Consider the following 20,064-nt stretch of genomic DNA (forward strand, 5'->3'; position numbering starts at 1 on the left):
AACTGGCTAACAAATTAAATGCTCTTATATGGTTATTTTTTATACATTACTTTTTAAACTTGCTTTTGCGCAGGTTTCACTCGCGTAGGAATTTCTTGAAATTAGCCTATGTTACTTCTGAAGGTGTAGTCTATCGCTGTGTCAAATAACTTCCAAATAATTTTTATGTTTATCTATTACAAACAAAAATTTGTAAGTACTTACAAATAATTTTTTTCTCTTTGTAATATTAGTATAGATTTTATAAACGTTATATCAAAAAATTAGAATTAAAAAATAAACAATAATATTTCAATAAATCTATCAGTCATTGAACCGCTTAATTCAATCTGCTATAATAAAAATGTGTGGATGAAATAATAATAACAAAAGCGAAACAAAAAAATTAAATTAGTTCTTTCTCAATAATCCCCGCACGAAAGTTCCATATTATTCCATGTATCTGTAATTGAGTTTCAGAATGGTATTGTACGATAAATGAATACGAATTTTTTTTATGTATCTCTCACGGATTAATAAATTTGATTGATACCATGTGTGTTGGGCCTTATTTATACATACATATAGTCACGTCTGACAGGATTCTAGACAGACAGGACAGATAGGGCAGACAGTACAAACAAGACTTCTTCGTCGTTACCTTTTCCCACTTTCTACGTGGGGTCGGCACAGTATGTTAGTTTTATCCAATTACCTACTTCTGTCAATTGCCATCTCACTGGTCACTCCTTTTCTCCTCATACTATCCTTTACGCCGTCCAGATAGACAGACCTATTGAAACTAAAGATTTTAGATAAATATGATATAAACTTATTCCTTGGTTATCATACAACATAAGAAATATACTAAAAAAAATGAAAATATTCTAAATTATAAACCTAGTTAATAGAAGAGCTGGGTTTTCTGACACAGGCGTGAAGCTTAAAAGAAAGCCCCATTTATAATACTTGTTATTGGAATAAATATTGTTTTTAAATTAAATATTAAATTATTATTAAATTCTACGATGCCGAAAACCACACGACACATTTGTTTGTTTGCATTATAAAAAAGATAATTACTTAAAATTAAATATTTCTAATACCCTTAACTTTGTTTCATACTTTATAAGCTTTTGATCATTAAAAGATTTGTACAGATTCTTAAATTAAAGAAATATATATATATCCCTATAAATATTACGCGGCCGCACCAGGCGCGGTAATATAAACCGGCGCAGGAGTTTGTCTATGTTTCGGCATAGTGTACGCTCTGTTCGAAGCGCCGTAAGCTGCGTTCGCGCCGTAAGAGTAACTGCTGCCGTAGTCCGAGCTGAAGTCGGAATTGTCACTGCTGCCGAAGTAAGAGTAGTGTGACATTGGGTGGTGCTGGAAAAAATATATATAAAATATTTATTATATTGAAAAACTTCTTTATTTTTTTTATTTTTCTATTTGATTTTTTTTTAAATGTTGACCTTTGATACATACAATTAGGGAACCTAAAACTAATAGCATTCTCTACATATACTCAACATTTGGATAAATAGCAAACAGATTAATAATCCGGTGTCAGTTTGAGAGAAGAATACCTACATAAACATTTTATTAAAAGACAAACATAAATTATCCGCCGTTAACTCTATGATGAGGAAAGAATGTATATTTCTATAAAATTAAATATTTATCAAATTTTATCTATCCGGAGAGGGAAGCCATTCCATATTGGTTTTTTTTTTTTGCAATAGGGTAACTGTTTTATATTTGTAATGTACTCCTTTAGTTAATAATGAAGCAATTACAAAAAACAAAACAAGCCGTTAAATGAAACTTGATTAAAACAAGTTCTAATTTTCAAGTGGTTTTGCGACACGTTAATTATGTTTACAGAGTTGGATCACCAACGCCCAAAATCCTGTATTATAATCACCGTTAATTTTTTTAGGAGTTGCCAGGTATTAAATATCTACTTAATTTGATGAATTAACGATCGAAAGTTTTAAGACTTAAAAACATTTTTAAGAAAAGTTTCAAAGCCTTTGAACTTTGTTAAAGCACGGTTTTAGGAAAAGGATTTATTTTGATTTTATTTTCAAGAAGTAACCAGTTATTAAGGGTTTGGGTTATTTAAGTAAAGGTAATTATTCAAAATAAAGATTAACGATTTAATTTAAGAGATTAATGAATGAAATGCTGGTGTTTTTAAGATTTCCGCTTATCTATTGTAACCTATGTTAATTAATTGCTATTGAAATTGCATAGTAATAAACTTAGGTTTCTTCTTTCAGGCGAAAGATTAGCAACCTAGTCAGTCGTTGAGTCTCAATTCCATTACTAAGCCTTACAGCTGAACGTGGCCTTTCAGTCTTATCAAAACTCTCTGTCTGACTCTGTCTTCCCCGTCAGAGATATTATGCGTAATTATATGTATAGGAGTATGAATGAATTATAATAGATATATAAAAGAATAAGTTATATTCCAAAAGTGAATTATTGTGAAAGTGTAATCTTTTGTCAACAGTCAGAAATGATGTTCTTACACAAACTTTTCAATTTATTTCCTCGTATATAGCTACTGAGAAAAATAAGACAAATATAGTAATAATATAAATTTGAACTAGGATACTTTCAGTACCGTCTTATAAATGTACCTATAAATCGACCTTATGCTATCAACCATCCTAACTTGATCCATGAGATCAACAAAAATGGCGCTATCACATTTCTACTTATAATGGCGGTCTTATTATTCTATTGAAAATTATTTGTTATTCAAGTCTGCCACTTTTCAATAGATACCAAGATTCAATAGCTATAATTGAATGATAATAATACATTTGTAAGAGTTCCGAAGATGGTGAGCTATATTTGTGAATATAATTTGTTATTTTTTCGTACGATCAGTTTCTATATTTTTCGATTTTTAAAATAGAATGATGTGTTGAATTCGGGAAACAATCACGCGTTCTCATAAAAAAAATTCACAGAAAAGTGACTCCTTACGATTCATTGTTTGTTTGTTTGTAATATCTTTATTGCATAGAAATTTACACAGTAACAAGAAAATAGTAAGTACATTGTTATAAAAGAAACAAAACTTGCAATGGCCGACTTATCCCATGAATTATTATCCTATATTTATATTTGTTTCGTAATATTATCCAGTATTGATTATAAGGCATAGCAGTTATGTCTGTTATGATAAACCCTTAATTTTATCTAAAACATACATACAAAAATCACGCCTCTTTCTCGGAGAGGTAGGCAGAGACCACATATTTCCACTTGCCACGATCCCTGCACACTTCTTTCGCTTCATCCACATCCATGACTCTCTTCATGCAAGCTCGTCGGTTTCAGGTAGGTACTCTTGACCAGACCTTTTGCTAGAACGTCTTCGATTTGATCAAGGTACGCCTTCCTACTTCAACGGGAAGTAGAAAGGTCTAGACTAACTACAAGAATTCACAATGCCTTTGTATCTTTTTATCTATTAACATATACTACTAACTTTTTTTAAAGCAAAATACTTGCCAGTAGCCACTTTAAAAATCAACGTACCTACTCGAACTTACATACTTATACTCGGAACACATAACCTTATGTTGTAGTCGCGAAAAAACTCTCCTTTACTTGAGTTTTTGCCAGTTATCGTAAGTACCGCGTCTGAGCCCTGCACTATACAACATCTGAATTTGATGGCATAACTGATTTTATTCATTCATACTTACATATTTGCTCAAACATACATATAGTCATATAGCCCTTGCGGATTAGACAGAGGCAAAAGTCTTCAAAAGACTGATTGGCCACGTTCAGCTTTTTGCCTTGATGATAGAATTGAGATTCAAATAGTGACAGGTTTCTAGCCCATCGTCTCAAATAATAATCCCAAGTTAAGAAGCCTATCTCTTAATAGATAAGTTATCTTTTTATGTATAAAGCATCACTTTTATTACCTTACAAGCCTTCAATGTGTTTAATAGACTCGGCAGGAGCAGGGCGGCGATCAGCAAGAGTTTCTTTATCAATAACACGGATAGTAGAACCGGTATTAACAATAATTTCGTCTTGATAGCAGCCAACAGTGTTAGCAGGGGCACCACTACAGCCAACTTCTTTCTTCTGCCACGACCTGGAATTGAGAAGATATGTTGTTTTAATTTGTTTGATAAATATGTAAAAGTATATACATATTAATATGAACGTCATTAATGGAAAAAAATATATTTCTTAACATATTAAATTGTTAACCTCTTTATTTGCTCATTTTGATGTCATCATACTAATAAATAAACAAATTTTAAATTTCTCCGTAAATTATTTTTTTATACAATTTTTTATTTTTTTGTAAGTAAGTAAGTATTTAATTTTATATAGGTTTAGTAGGAACTTACATGTCACTTTACTCAAACAAACAACATTGCCGTGATTTTTTGTTTTTTTATATATACGGGACAAATTACACAGATTGAGTTAGCCTCGAAGTAAGTTCGAAACTTGTGTTACGAGATACTAACTCAACGATACTATATTTTATAATATAATACTTATATAGATAAACATCCAAGACCCAGGACAATCAGAAAAAGTTCTTTTCTCATCATGCCCTGGCCGGGATTCGAACCCGGGACCTCCGGTGTCACAGACAAGCGTACTACCGCTGAGCCACAGAGGCCGTTTTATTGATTCATACATACTCTATTATATAAATAACATTTTTAGGCTGCATCTTTTAATGTCAACATTCAATCACTTTGTTTTTCTTTGTCAAATCCACCTATTAAAATACAAATACATACATATAACCACGTCTATATCCCTTGCGGGGTAGACAGAGCCAACAGTCTTGAAAAGACTGATAGGCCACGTTGAGCTATTACTATACTATTATACTACCACCAAATTTAAATAGCACACCTTAAATGTTATGCTTCAATACAGATTAAAACTAATAGTTATTTCTCAAAAAAGTAGGCAATAAGACCACAACCTCAATCAAGTCATCAACCGTCAAATTGGTATCGCACGAGCTATTAGTACTATAGAACCGTATCGAAAATGAATGAACCAAAGCGTGAGACTGAACTTAGATCTACTTAGAAGCAGATGCACAATCCGGTACTAATAATAGATCAATTTAAGAATTAAATTTTTGGAGCAAATAATCGGTTGGTTGTTGCAAATCGCTTGATTTGTTTAAAGATTTGTTATGGCAGCTACCTGTCGCTATAATCTATAAATCTCAATTCTGCTATAAAGCGATCAAGGTAAATGTGACGAGTCTATCTATATATATAAAACTCTTCCGTTACTGAGTGACTGACTGACAGACAACGCACAGTCGAAACTACTGGTCGTAGACAGCTGAAATTTGGAATGTAGGTTCCTTGGGATATGTAGGGGAGCACTAAGAAAGGATTTTTGGAAATTCAACCCCCAAGGGGGGGGAAAAGGGGTAAAAACGTTTCTATGAAAAATCTTATTCCTTGGGTTTATAAACTTGAAACTTGGCATGAACACGTACATAGGCAAGTAAATATGTTTGACATTATAAGTTTTTTCAAACTACCCTCCAATCGTGATTTAGGGGATGCGATTGGGTGACTGATTTATTAACGCACAGCCGAAACCGCTCGGTATAGGAGTCTGAGATTTTGAACAGAGGTTCCTTTAGTAACATAAGTGAGCACTAAGAAGGGATTTTTGAAATGTCAACCCCCAAGGGGGGGAAACGGGATAAACTGAGCCGGGGCTGCGGGAAAGTTCTAACGAGATACCGTGGCCCCGGAACGCAAAGGGCAACTGAAGGAACGAGGTGGGTTTTAGTCAGTAAAAGTCTGACACTCCCTTCCGTTCCACCCAGAGCGGGAGAGGTCATTTGATGATTTCCCATCCTTAAAAAAAAAGACTTTGTATGACAACTTTCAGTCGTCTCTTTAACATACATAATAACATACATAATTATGTACATACATGCATAACATTAATAACATCACGCCTTTAAATCCTTATTTTGTGTTAACACTACCCATACAAACAGCTAAAAGGAAACAAGTGAAGAGACGAAATTTGTCCGCATCCATTTTCACCTAAATTCGTAACGTTAATGAGATTTACTTTTTATTATCAGGTCAACCTAATAGCCTCACATGTACGTATAACTTCGTAAGAATTTTCTTTCAACTCCTAACTGTTGAGGAGTTGTACCTTCCATCATCAGCTCATTCACATGGGATGATGACTATCAGACGCAAATACTTAAACAGATCTATGAAATTGTCAAAAACGTAATTGCCTGTAAATTTGAGGTTTGCCCTTGATTTCCCTGGAATACCATCATCAGATCCTGACTAGGTAACAACGGGACCAACTTGAAAGTATACTCTACCGAACAAAAAAAGAATCACGTAAATATATATGTATATAACCGAATTACACGTGGGCGAAGCCGCGGGCGGAAAGCTAGTTAGGTATATGATAAAGAATGAAGATAATAATATGTGTGTGTGTGATATTGGAAGTTGAAGAAGATTAAAAAATAGAATTTTGAAATCAAAAGCAAAATTATTTCAAAATTCTATTTTTAAAATGAGTAAAAGAAGATAAATTTTTAGATTTGTCAATAATTATTTAAGGTATAACTTCAGAATTATATATTGATAATTCTGTTTTGATTTATTGTATTGATGTGTTGATAATTCTGTATAATTATGTATTGATAATTCTGAGGATTATCTGATAATGTTTTTACAATGACACACTACATAGTATATGTTGTATGTTGTGTGTCATTGTACAACATATACACTAATAGGTATACTAGTAATTTTTAGTTCGACTATCACTTAACATAGTCGATAAACTTTTATAAGCCGTCATTTAAAGCTAATATAAGATGTAATTTAGAGAAAAACAGCACATACATTTGTACAAGGTAACTGATCGTATCAATGAACAAATGCTCGTGGCGAATAAACCACAGCATTTGTTTTACGGGTAACGTATGAGAGCCATTTGCTGATTTCCACTCAATTCGTTTCTCTAGTGCATGTTTTTGTTTTAAAAGTAAAATTCTATCTGTAATTTAGATTTTTTTTATTTATGTACATCAAACAAAAAATAGAACACAAACTTAAGAGAAATTTAGTACAGAGGCACTACTTATTTGTATGTACTTAATACTTTTAAACTTTCGCTTTGCATGATATTAATGTCAGAAAAAACGGTATAAATATGTATATAATTAATAAAGAAATATATATAGAAGAAGATATTCGTCACGGTAAAAACTATAGATCCCGTGGGATTTGCGAAAACCTGAATAATTTTCAGGTGGCGCCAAATTCGTTACTTTTTGTAAGACGCGTTAAATTCTTTGCTTTTTGTAATAGATGCTTATTTCATCGATTTTTTATAGATGGCAATAAATTCGTCACTTTTTGCAGATGTGGCTAAATTAACGCGGGCGAAGCCAAACAAAAGCTAGTAACGATATAATAAAAACTTAATTTAAGTTTAACTCAACAAAATCTTTTAAGAATTATCTCGCTTACTCCAAACAACTAAGGTCGTTCTAAAAATTTTATTCTTTAGCTAGGCTATTGAATTTTACATCACTTTTGATCTTTTCATCCACAAACTTCGGGCTAATGTCCTAACTTTTTAACTTAAATCACATTTGCCTTTGACATTAGAATGAGGTCCAGTTTAGTAATTCCAGGTATTAGGTATAATACTCACGCAAAGTAATTTTGTGAATTATTTTGTTTCCGTCCCTTTTTTGTCATTTAATTTCATCTGTCTGATTTTTTATACAGGTAAATCTTCTGCGGTGTATGTAATAAGATATATATATATGTTTTAGAACTGGTAGAGAATGCTTTTAGCATAAAAGTAAACTTATTGAAGCTTTATTTCTCAGTAAGGTGATATTGAATTTCAGTTTCTGCGACTACATTTCATCGTATCACAGACAAAAATTCGCGTGCACTCTGAACATGAGACAAATCCAATTTACACCAGACATATGGAATTTTGAGTGCATGTAAAGGTTTCCAAGATATTTGATGTAGACCAACAAATGCATGCTGCTTTAAGACAAGACGGTTTCACTATCAAGATATCTGAAAGATATTTTACTTCGCTCATGTGGGAATTCATAGAAAAAGCCTATTTAACTTCCAAAAGATTTGTCTGCTAGCTACTAGCTTTTGGTTTCTATTTTATACAAAAAAACAACAAAAAATTTAAATATTTTCTTTATAAAATATGAATGAATGGATTAGTCTTTGGACATGTGAACGTACTCTTACTTGACATAATGACCGCTGAAATGCATGTGAACTTTTGAAATAACATTAATATAACTTAGACAATAGATTTTATGGCATTCCTTTTATTGGTTAGGTGCACGAGAAAGTTTCATTTCAAAATTTTTGCCGAATGGAAACTAGCTCGTTCTTCCATTTCACGCAGATAAAGCCCGCGGGCGTTCCCTTATATTATATTTTTAGACTTGATTTGCCTTTTATCTTCAAAAATTATAACCCTGAGCTTGCCGAGGGTCTTGAAGGTTGTGTCTGAATAAAACCACTTTTTGGCTGATCAAGGCGTCATGTGTTATTGTCGTTTCATCAAATTTTGATTGTTCTTTTATTCAAGTCAGAGTGTATGTCTGTCCATGGAGGCTGAACGTCCGCTACACCTGTGTTTTATCAAAATACAGTGCAATACCATATAATAAATTACAATTTAAAGTATTTAATAAAAATCATCAAAACTTCATATAAAAATTATTATAAACGGCAAAAAGTAGTTGTTACATAAAATTCCATGTAACAGAAGCCAAATAACCATTATATTTTGTATAACGTTGTCGCTACGACTTTCTCCAGTATACTTACGAGTATATTGTGTTTGTACGATTTTTCAGGGAAATCTTCGGAGGCTCTCGTAATGGGTTTGTCACGTAACCCTAATATGACGTCATCAACAGTAGTCGGTTCTTGATTTTAAGTTATAAGAGATTTGGTTTTTACACCAACTTAAGAACCTACATCGTTTCCGGCATTTTAGAATAGGACATTTTCACTCCATATATTTTTCGTAGGATTTTACAAAAAGCCAAATTGAGAATAAGTACTGGTCTAGAAGATAAGAATAGCATATAATATACCATTGTGCTATAAATAGGACCACTCTGTCTCTTTCCCATTGATATCGTAAAAGGCGAATAAGGGGAAGCAAGTAATGGGATAGCAACCTGTAACTATTTGAATCTCAATTCTATCGTTAAGACAAACGGCTGACCGTGGCCTTTCAGCCTTTTGATTACTATTGGCTCTGTCTACCCCTGTTATGTTATTTTGTATACCAGCTGCTTTACTTCCCGGGAAGATTTCAGTTAAAAGTCAATCGAGAAAAGGGCTTATATACTTAGGATCCAGCTGCCTCTCCATCTGACTTAATTCATTAAGTATTTTAGAAACTAGTGGCTCTGATTACATTTAACGACTTATCCGCCGCGAATTTAGACGTCGCGAACACTTTCAGTTATAAAAAATTGTGAATTTCTCAAAAACTATTTTAAGTACTTAAAAATTCTCATGACATGACATTCTATGAAGACATGTTATTTGAACCTAAATTTATAGCAAAATCAGAACGACAAAGCATCGAGACGTTATCGATTATATCGAGTAAGTTATCGATTTATACGCATACAAAGTTGATGATAGGTAGAATGATCATCAGGGACTCCGGGATTCTCTTCAGAGAGACGAAGATGTAACTGGGACTAATGTGGATGAAGAATATTCAAAAGATCGAAAATGTGTGGAGTAGAAACGAAAAGTCTCAAAATATCGATTAACAAGAGTGATTTTAATTACAGTATAATGAAACTCTATAAATTCATTTTTAAAACCTGAACACACAAAAAAAGGTTTTACAAATTTATCCTTATATTAACTGTTCCGTTAAAATAAACACCCAGACCCATTTAAATGCGGTTAATAGCTATTATAAACATTTTTGGTTGTAATGAAAAAAACAGTTATAACGTTGGATTGTTTATATTAAATTCAACTGTAAATATTGCTGGAATCATTTAATTATTATGTTTATTTACTTAAAGCCATTAGCACTTCATTTGTGTTTTATTACATAGGAAATAAAACACAAATTATAAAGGTATAAAAAAAAATAGGACCACTCCATCTCTTTCCCATTGATGTCGTAAAAGGCGACTAAGGGATAACTTACAAACTTGAGATTCTTTTTTTAGGCGATAGGCTAGCAACTTGTCACTATTCGAATCTCAATTCTATCTTAAAGCCAAATAGCTGAACGTGGCCCATCAGTCTGCTCAGGACTGTTGGCTCTGTCTACCCCGCAAGGGATATAGACGTGACCATATGTATGTATGTATGATATAGAGAGCCGTGCAACCATGATACAATATGGATTAGGTTCTGCAAAGATTGAAAGTCAACATGTTAAATGGGAATATCGCTTCGTGTAAAAACCTGACTAACTCACTCCAGGATCATGATTAACAGGTGTACCTCGGGCTCTTCGTCACAGAGATGAGGATGTTACCAGAATGAACGCCAGGAGGGATGCTGTCATAAAGTACTCATTCAATATATAGCTTACCAAGCATATTTACGCGAAATTTCAAGAAGAAGCAGGTTCAGTAGAAAATGCGTGGAGATACAAAAAAAAACATTCACATAAACTTACTTTCGAATATGATTCATAATATTAGTTTGGATTTTTCGTCTATTCACAAGCCGTTTAATAAAAGTAAATTTCGTAACTTAAAGAAAAAGTTCTAAAAAGTTTTTAAATTTGATAAAAACTCACTATTATGTTTGGTCGACATTTATGTATTCAAAATCTATTTTGGTAAATTTACATCGAAATGTGGAGGTATTTTTTGTGCGGGCAACACTTCAGTTTTTGACTTGTGCCAAACCAAGTTTGGATTCTACGCATACTCAAGTCAGGTAATATTGTGCGGTTCTTAAATAAAGTACCTACGTGTCACTAGGTCTGGAGGAAAATTGTATGTGCTGGCATTTTCACAGGAATTCCGAAATTGATAATGCTTTTCATAGGAGTGGAAGATGAAAATGTGAAGATGGGAATTGTGGATTCCTTTTGAGCACAGAGAACAACAATAATAAAATCTTGACTTATATTCTTCATTTTGTAACTCTGGGTATTTTATGAATATCAGGTGTTAGGTAATCAGGTGCCGTGTGGTTTCCGGCACTGTAAATAGTCCCATGGATGGCGTAAAAAGCGACTTAGGGATAGGCTTATAAATTTAAGATTCCTCTTATAAGCGATGGGCTAGTAATCTCTCGCTATTTGAATCTCAATTCCATCATAAAGCCATACCTGAACGCATTGATATAAACATAATTACGTCTATATTATCAATATAATCACGTGTATACAATCAATTGAACTATAACAATACTAAATTCATTTTGGACTGTAAAATCGCCTTGACGCTTTGTCTTCACACATTGTAACCTTCGCTTAGGTTTAGTAAACTTTTGAACAGGAATAGACAATTTCATTGCCACCTCTCTGGCTCTGATTACCAAAATGGACAAAACGAATCCACCAAAATGGTTTGGAAACGGGCTTTTTACAAAGACACAAAAAGATACATACATACACATTACCACGTCTATATCCCTTATGGGAAAGACAGAGCCAACGGCCTTGAAAGAAAGAAAGGCCACGTTCAGCTTGTATGACTTTATAATGTTAAGACGCTAGCCCATCAACTACTTAAATATAGTTCAAAATATAATTTATTGAAAACTAATTTTAAATCATGCTAAAAATGTTTTCAATCAATAACTACTCGTATTAATTTTAGAAATCAGGTTATTTGGAATTTCTATCAATCTGTAAAATATCAAAGGTTGTGGTTATTTGCTCCATTTGCGTTGGCCAGCTTGTGGTCATCCACAACTCTCAACATTTCAAACTAAGTACCTACTAACGTTTGTACTCGCACTTTCTTTGGGGAAGAGGGAATCTATCTAACTAGGACACTGACTGACTGATTACTGTGATATCAACTTACAGCCCAAACAACTGTGTTAAGATATTTGACATTGGCAAGTAGGTTTATTGTGTGTGTTGAGGCATGTATTAAGAGAAAATTTCCCATATTTCATTAAGTTGCAGCGTTTTCAAGACTGTTGGCTCTGTCTACCCCGCAAGGGATATAGACGTGACTATATGTATGTATTCATTAAGTTTTATACTGAAAGCTCCCTGCATATTCTACTCGTAATAAGATGACAGGTAAATTTTTAGGAAACGTACTTCGTAATTGAAAAAGTTGAAGAGTTATAACTTTTCCGTTTTCAACTAAAATAAATACCAATCTCATCAACTTTTTTAAAAATAGCAAAGTTAAACTTATTCTAAGTAATAAGAGGGATCTTACCGATTTATATAAAGTCCATAACAGAAAACAGCGAATCTTATTTCGCTGAAATTTGACTTATAGTAATGATGACATGACATCTGCTAAGTAAAAATTCTTGGGAAATCCTACAAGAGCGAAATGCATTAAATTCTATTTTGATTTACGCATCTTAAGAAAATTATATATTTTAGGAAACAAACATATTTTTCTTAAAATCCATACACAAACATGTAGCTACTATCATCATAATTTTCAAGAAGACGTTTTCTTTCTTTGTATTTCTTGTGAACGACTTACCATCATTAACTTCCTCTTCTTCAACCGTCCTCGCTCCATCGGGCAGATCCACTCTCAGTCCCTTCACTCTAAAGAAATCCTTCATTATCTTCACAAAATACTTTGCCAACTCAGACCACTCCGACATAAACCCTCTAGGCTCAACTACACGAGATTCATTTTTATCACTTTTAAATTTTTCTATAACACCTGCGTCAAGGGGAACGAAGCTTATCATATGATTAGCTTTGATAGTTTCATTCTGCATATTTTCACCGAATAGGGTTTTTGTTGCTATTTTCAAAGCTTTATATTTAACACACGATAGTGCTTCCCCTTTTTTGAAACAGCCATCTTTGACGTATCGTAGGTAACCGTCTTCGTTAGACTGGATATTGTGTGCTGCCAATAGAATTATTAGAACGCTGACTGCAACCATTTTGAGATTTGTATCTGCAACAAAATTTGTTTTATTAGGTGTGTGGTGACGTAAATTAATTAATGATTTACGTATAACTGTCAGATGAATAGCGCTATTGAAGAACACCTGTTCAAATTACACGAGCAAAATCATCACTCAGTACATTTCAATTGGAATGGATATAAAATTATATTGATTTGTAGAAACATAAGCAACAATATCTCCAAACGAGAATATACCGACATTTCCAAAATAATTAATATCTAATATTATCGTTTTATGCAATTTATACGTTTTATTGTAAAATGCTGCTTCAACTGAGAACATTTTATAGGATTTTCTTTGGTTCAGTATATTGGTATATTTAAAAATAATAATAAGGTTATCAAAAAAATTTCTCCATCCCCAGAGTTAACTATGTCAACTAACTTCCAGTTATGGTGAGAAATTGATTGAAACTTACGGGGTAGACAGAGCCAACAGTCTTATAAAGACTGAAAGGCTACGTTCAAGTTCATGTCAATTATCAGAGATGTTTTGACGTACACGTGATACTTTATGTTTGTGTTTGTATGTTGTTTATTGTTAATGATGAAATGTAAATTTGAAAAAAATTAAAACAATTTCATCTCAAGCTTTGCAAATATATAAAAAAAAATATAAATCAATTCAAAATACGTTGTTTAAATTGTATCTAATATTTTATACATACTCACAGGGCACAATTCAAAAACAAATAGCCAGTTAAGTAGTTTAATTATTAGTGTTTGAAACTTATGTCATTATTGCAGGAACTGCTATCTACGAGTATAACAAACTTTTTACGTTCGTCACAGTATTTTCTCATATCCTGCCATAGAATTGACAATTTGTACTTAATAGAATGGACTTTTAATAATAAACTGATAAGACTTGGTTATTTACATATGATGAATAAAAGCCCTGATTTTTCAATGAGCAATATATTATATAATATTACTAGCGACCCGCCCCGGCTTCGCACGGATGCACAGCCGATACTTAATATATCTCTATTAGAACTAACTAAAGGACCGCCCGCAAAGCGGCTAACTAAGTCTTGCTCCCGGCAAAAGTGTCACTTCTGCCTGCAGTCCCGGGCCGTGCAGCAGAAATCGTAATAATTTTATTTCACCACAACTTCAAAACCAAACGTCCAATTTTAATCATTCAAAGACCAAATATTATCTACATAAACTGTACTTATTGATGAAATTATTTATTTTGATAAGAATTAATAGCATGAGTAAAAAAACGCGTTTAAATGTAGACCAAAAAAAATTCAAGGTGTCGCGGACTTTTTTGTAGATATTTATAAGATCTACAATTAATTAAAACATTTTATGGTTCTATCTTTTGCAGTTTAGGCAGCGTACGCAAAATAAGTAACTTTTTGGTTGATTTTTTTCAGTTTGTGTCCGAAAATCCAAATATATTACGGAACCCTATTTTTTTCTTAAATAAAATATAGTCTATGTTAATCGTGGATAATGTAGCTTTCGAATGGTGAAAGAATTTTTAAAATCGGTCCAGTAGTTTTTGAGCCTATTCATTACAACCAAACAAACAAACAAACAAAGTTTTCCTCTTTATAATATTATATATAGTGTAGATATATGTATAGGTACAAGGAGAGTGTAAATGGAACTTTGGAAGCTGAATGCCTTAAAGGATGTACATAAATACATATTTTAATCACGTCTTTATACCTTACGGGGTGGACAGTACCAAAGTCTTGAAAATAATTTAAGGCCACGTTCAGCTGTATGGCTAAATGATGGAATTGAGATTCAAATAGTGACAGGTTGCTGGCCCATCGCCTAAAAGAAGAATCCCAAGTTTATAAGCCCTTCAGTCGCCTTTTACGACATCCATGGGAAAGAGATGGAGTAGTACATACATACATACATACATAAAATCACGCCTCTTTCCCGGAGGGGTAGGCAGAGACTACCTCTTTCCACTTGCCACGATCTCTGCATACTTCTTTCGCTTCGTCCACATTCATAACTCTCTTCATACAAGCTCGGCGGTTTCGGGTACTTTTGACCTGACCCTTTACCAGGACGTCCTTAATTTGATCAAGATACGTTCGTCTAGGTCTTCCCACTCCGACCTTTCCCTCCACACTCTCCTTGTATATCTGCTTAGTCAACCTGCTTTCATTCATCCTCTCCACATGACCGAACCATCTTAACATACCCTTTTCTATTCCTGTAACTACATCTTCTTTCACATCACAACATTCCCTTATCACGCTGTTCCTTATCCTGTCACTCAATTTCACACCCATCATACTCCTTAACGCTCTCATTTCCACTGCATTTATTCTGCTTTCATGCTTCTTTTGCCATACCCAACTTTCACTCCCATACATTAATGTCGGGACCAACACGCCCCTGTGCACAGCCAGTCGAGCCTTTTTGGATAGTTTCTGACTGCTCATAAAGGCATGCAAAGCTCCATTCACCATGTTCCCCGCGTTCACTCTCCTTTCAATATCACTATCATACTTGCCATCTGATGTAAACTTTGATCCTAGATATACAAACTCTTTCACTTGCTCCACTTTTTCTCCTCCAATCAAAATATTACATGCTGTCATTTCTTTCTCCATTTCAAAAACCAGTGTTTTAGTTTTACTTACGTTCACTTTCATTCCTTTCTCTTTTAAAGCTTCATGCATACAGTTTACCATCTCCTGTAACTCCTCCGCTGATGACGCCAGTATAACCTGATCGTCGGCATAGAGCAGACATTTGACGAGTAACTCATTCATCCTTAATCCACTTTTAGACTCTTTCAAATCTGTCAAACAGCTATCCATAAATAGGTTGAACAGCCACGGTGACGCAACACATCCTTGCCTAACGCCTTTCTCAATCTTAAACCACTCAGTGTGCGCTCCGTTTATCCTGACACAAGCACTCGAATCCTCATATAAGGATTTCAGTGCTCGTATTAAGAGACTGCTCACCCCATGCATAGAAAGTGCTGACCACAATTCATTCCTCTCAACTCTGTCATAGGCCTTTTCCAGATCTACGAATGTGCAATAGACTTTGCAATAGACTTTTTGACTCTTGGCCAAAAACTTTTCGGCTATGCACCGCAAGGAAAAGACCTGATCAGTACATCCCATTCCCTTTCGAAATCCCGCTTGAGCATCCCATATTTTGTCATCAGTTTCATTCCTGACTCTATTAATCAATACCTTAGCATACAATTTGCCGACGACGCTAAGCAGGCTTATACCACGATAATTTTTGCAGTCCAGCTGTGACCCTTTTCCTTTGTAAAGTGGCACGATAACAGCCTTACACCAATCTTTTGGTACTCGGCCGCTTCTCCAACACAAATTGAAAAGGCAGTACAACTGACTAGCTACTACGCCTTTTCCTGCTTTAAGCATCTCGACCGACACTCTATCACACCCAGCAGCCTTTCCCGCTTTCATACTCTTAAGTGCTTCCACAATTTCGAACATTTCAATTTCGCCTTCCATCTCATTCTCTTTTTCTTCGCTATAGCAGAAATCTTTCTTATTTCCTTCCTTTTTTTCAAATAAACTTTCAAAATAGTCCTTCCATATCTTTAGTACACATTCTTCTCCTTTCACAACGCTACCATCCTGGCATCTGATCCTAGTCAGCTCTCTGGTTATAGTATTTCCTCGGGCTGACCTTACGGATTTCCAGAATACTTTCAGATTTGACTGAAAGTCTTCTGATAGCCTTTTATCAAAATCCTCTTTATACTCTTCTTTCTTTCTAATCACAGCTTTCTTAACCAAATCTTTCATTTTCTTATATTCCTTACGTGCTTCATTCACATCTTCATCTATAACCTCTTGCATTCTTAAGTTAGCTTTTGCTGCTAACAAATCCAGCCATGCTTTCTTCTTTAATCGCACAAGTTCTTGCACATCTTTACTCATCCACGCATTTTTGTGATTTTTTCCTTTCCTTCTTCTACTTACACCACACACTTCAACAGCTACTTTCACAATTCTTTCTTTAAATTCCTTCCATCCATCTTCAATATCGCTCATTTCCTCTAAATCTTCAAATTCATCCTTCAGTCTATTAATATACTTCTTACCTACATCCATATCTTGCAAATTTTCTACTTTTACTCTTTCCAAAGCGCTGGTTTGCTCCCTTACCCTGTGCCGCCAGCGATTGAAGATACCCCTTATCCGGGATATCACCAGTAAATGGTCCGAGTCAATGCCAGCACCGCGATATGCACGGGTATCCAGCACTTTGTTCTTCAATCTTTCATCTACAATCACAAAGTCTATCATACTTTTTAAAATACCTTCCACTCTTGTGTAGGTGTGGATCTCTTTATGTTGAAACATTGAGTTCGACACAAAAAGATCCCACTCTAGACAAATTTCTAATACACTTCTTCCATTATCATTCACCTTTTCGTCACCAAACGCACCAAGCACCTTTTCATATCCATCACGCTTTACACCCACCCATCCATTAAAATCACCTAACATAATAATCTTCTCATTTGGCTTGGTAACTTGGAGTAGTCCTTTTCTTTTTTCTATTAGTGCCGGGAACCACACGGCATGTTATATGTAATGGCACTTCTACAAAATAATCTTTGTAGAACGCTTCGTGTCTGATAGCGCAATTACAGTTTGCAAGCAACTAGAGAGAAGGCGATGCAATTTTATTGAAAACGCCTCGGGGACACTCGTAAGGTTATTCCAATGCTTCTCCTAACATTTATGTTTGCACTTTCTTATTATTAAGCTCCATTCTACATGTCTTCATCCGTTACGAGAAGACAGAGCCAACATTGTCTATTTTTTGTCTTGGTTGAAAATCTGCTGTAATAAGAGAATAAGCTATATACTTCCTACTAATATTATAAATGCGAAAGTTTGTGAGTATGTCAGGATGTCAGTATGGATGTTTGTTACTCTTTCACGCAAAAAATACTGAACCGATTACAATTAAATGTGGTATGTGGGTACCTAGCTGAAGACACAGAATAACACATAAGCTACTTTTTATCCCAGGGTTCCCGCGGGATTGATAGAGTTTCCATTCGGACGAAGTCGCGGACGGCCTATAGTATGGGAATAAATCTATAAAAAATAGCCTCGAAAAGATTAAGATCACGTTTAGATTGTATGGCTTAGTGATGGAATTGAGATTCAAATAGTGACAGGAAGCCGTACAGTTGAACGATGCCTTTCAGTCAGACTGTTGGCACTGTCTACTCCGTAAGGAATTAAGACGTGATTATATGGCTGTATATAAATAACAATAGCTGTGAAAGACGTACAACCTCGTTATTCGCCACTGTAAAATAGGATTGTGTTGTTCTGGAGTTATATACGTCCAATTTAGGGACGACACTAGATCGAGCCAGTGCCACACACAAACAGGGTTGTAACATAAAACTTTTAATGGAATTATATACCAAAAATAATTTTAATTTTGTGCCATGTGGTTCTTGGCTCTTTAGAATTGGATTACTCCATGTCTGTCTAATGGTTGTCGTGAAATCCGACTAGAGGAAAGGCAACACACTTGAGATTCTTCTTGTAGGTGATGGGCTAGCAACTTGCCACTATTTGAATCACAATTCCATCATAAAGCCATACAGCTGAACATGGTATATCAGTCTTTTCAAAACTGTCGGCTCTGTCTTCCCCGCAAGAAAAAAAAACGTGAAAATATGTATGTAGGTGTACTTGATTGAAATATGTGATGCTCATAGAGAAGCACAGTTTTAAATCCCACCTCGGCCGTGTAACCAACGACTTTTCTCAGTTTCGTACGTACATTAGTTTGTGTGCTAACTAATTCTGTCATATCCAAAATATTCGGTATATTAACAGAATTTGACAGCCCTGGTGAATAACAAAGGATGAGTAACACGTAGACTGTAGCGTTTACAAACTAGACGGGCATATATAATAACCACAAAATGGAGGTGCTGAATATACTGAAACATCTAGATTTTCTTATTTATACTAATATTAAATTTTTAAATCTGAAATTACCAAAAAATAGTAGTGCCGTGTGTGGTTCCCGGCACCAATAGAAAAAATAATAGGACCACTTCATCTCTTTCCCATGAATATCGTAAAAGACGACTAAGGAATAGGCTTAAAAACTTGGGATTATATAAAAAGAATAAGTCTTATCTCTTTTCCATGGATGTTGTGAAAAGCGACTAAGGGATAGGCTAGGAAACTTGGGAATCTTCTTTTAAGCAATAGGCTAGCAACCTGTCCTTATTTGAATCTCAATTCTATTACTGGGTCAAACAGCTGAACGTGGCCTATCAGTCTATCAACACTTTTGACTCTGTCTACCTCGCAACGGATATAGACGTGATTTATGTATGTATCTATGTATGTACTTACTTATATTAAAAGTGGTAAAGTGATATTGTTGTATGGTCTTTACCTGCCAAAAAAAGAGATAGTTAATAATTTGACCGTTCCATCTCTTTTCCATGGATATCGTAAAATGCGACTAATGGAATAAGTACTCTTTTAGGCGATGAAGCTAACAACTTATCACTTATGTATTATAGTGAGCATGGCATTTATATTACATTTAATTCCATTTAATTTTTTTGGATGCGTGTACTAATTTTACATTAATATGTATAGACAGAGAGTATAGATAATTCTATACTATTTATTTTTATAATAAAAAGGATTTGTTTTTATTTGTAACGAATACTGTTTGTAATAACTCAAAATTCTTAACTGAATCCCAATGATTAGTATTTCTTAGTAAGTTTATATGTTTATTTGTTACCTCTTTACATGTTATCCCGTCGGATTTGCGAAAAACGTTTATCCTTTTGTAGGTTGGCGCTAAATTTGTCGCTTTTTGTAGTTGGCATTAAATTGGTTGCTTTT

At 34.2% G+C, this 20,064-nt stretch overlaps 1 protein-coding gene across 1 annotated transcript; it reads right to left on the reverse strand.

The window, feature by feature from the left end:
• Nucleotides 1-1,179: 1,179 nt before the first annotated feature.
• On the reverse strand, nt 1,180-13,157 carry LOC106130663 (uncharacterized). Its single transcript, XM_060950904.1, has 3 exons — nt 12,740-13,157; nt 3,939-4,114; nt 1,180-1,368 (listed from the first exon to the last, which is right to left on the reverse strand). The coding sequence occupies exons 1-3, from the start codon at nt 13,155-13,157 to the stop codon at nt 1,180-1,182; spliced, it is 783 nt and encodes a 260-aa protein (XP_060806887.1).
• Between the last annotated feature and the right edge of the window lie 6,907 nt (nt 13,158-20,064).

Source organism: Amyelois transitella, chromosome 23, assembly GCF_032362555.1.
Source record: "Amyelois transitella isolate CPQ chromosome 23, ilAmyTran1.1, whole genome shotgun sequence".
NCBI classification, from domain to species: Eukaryota; Metazoa; Arthropoda; class Insecta; order Lepidoptera; family Pyralidae; genus Amyelois; species Amyelois transitella.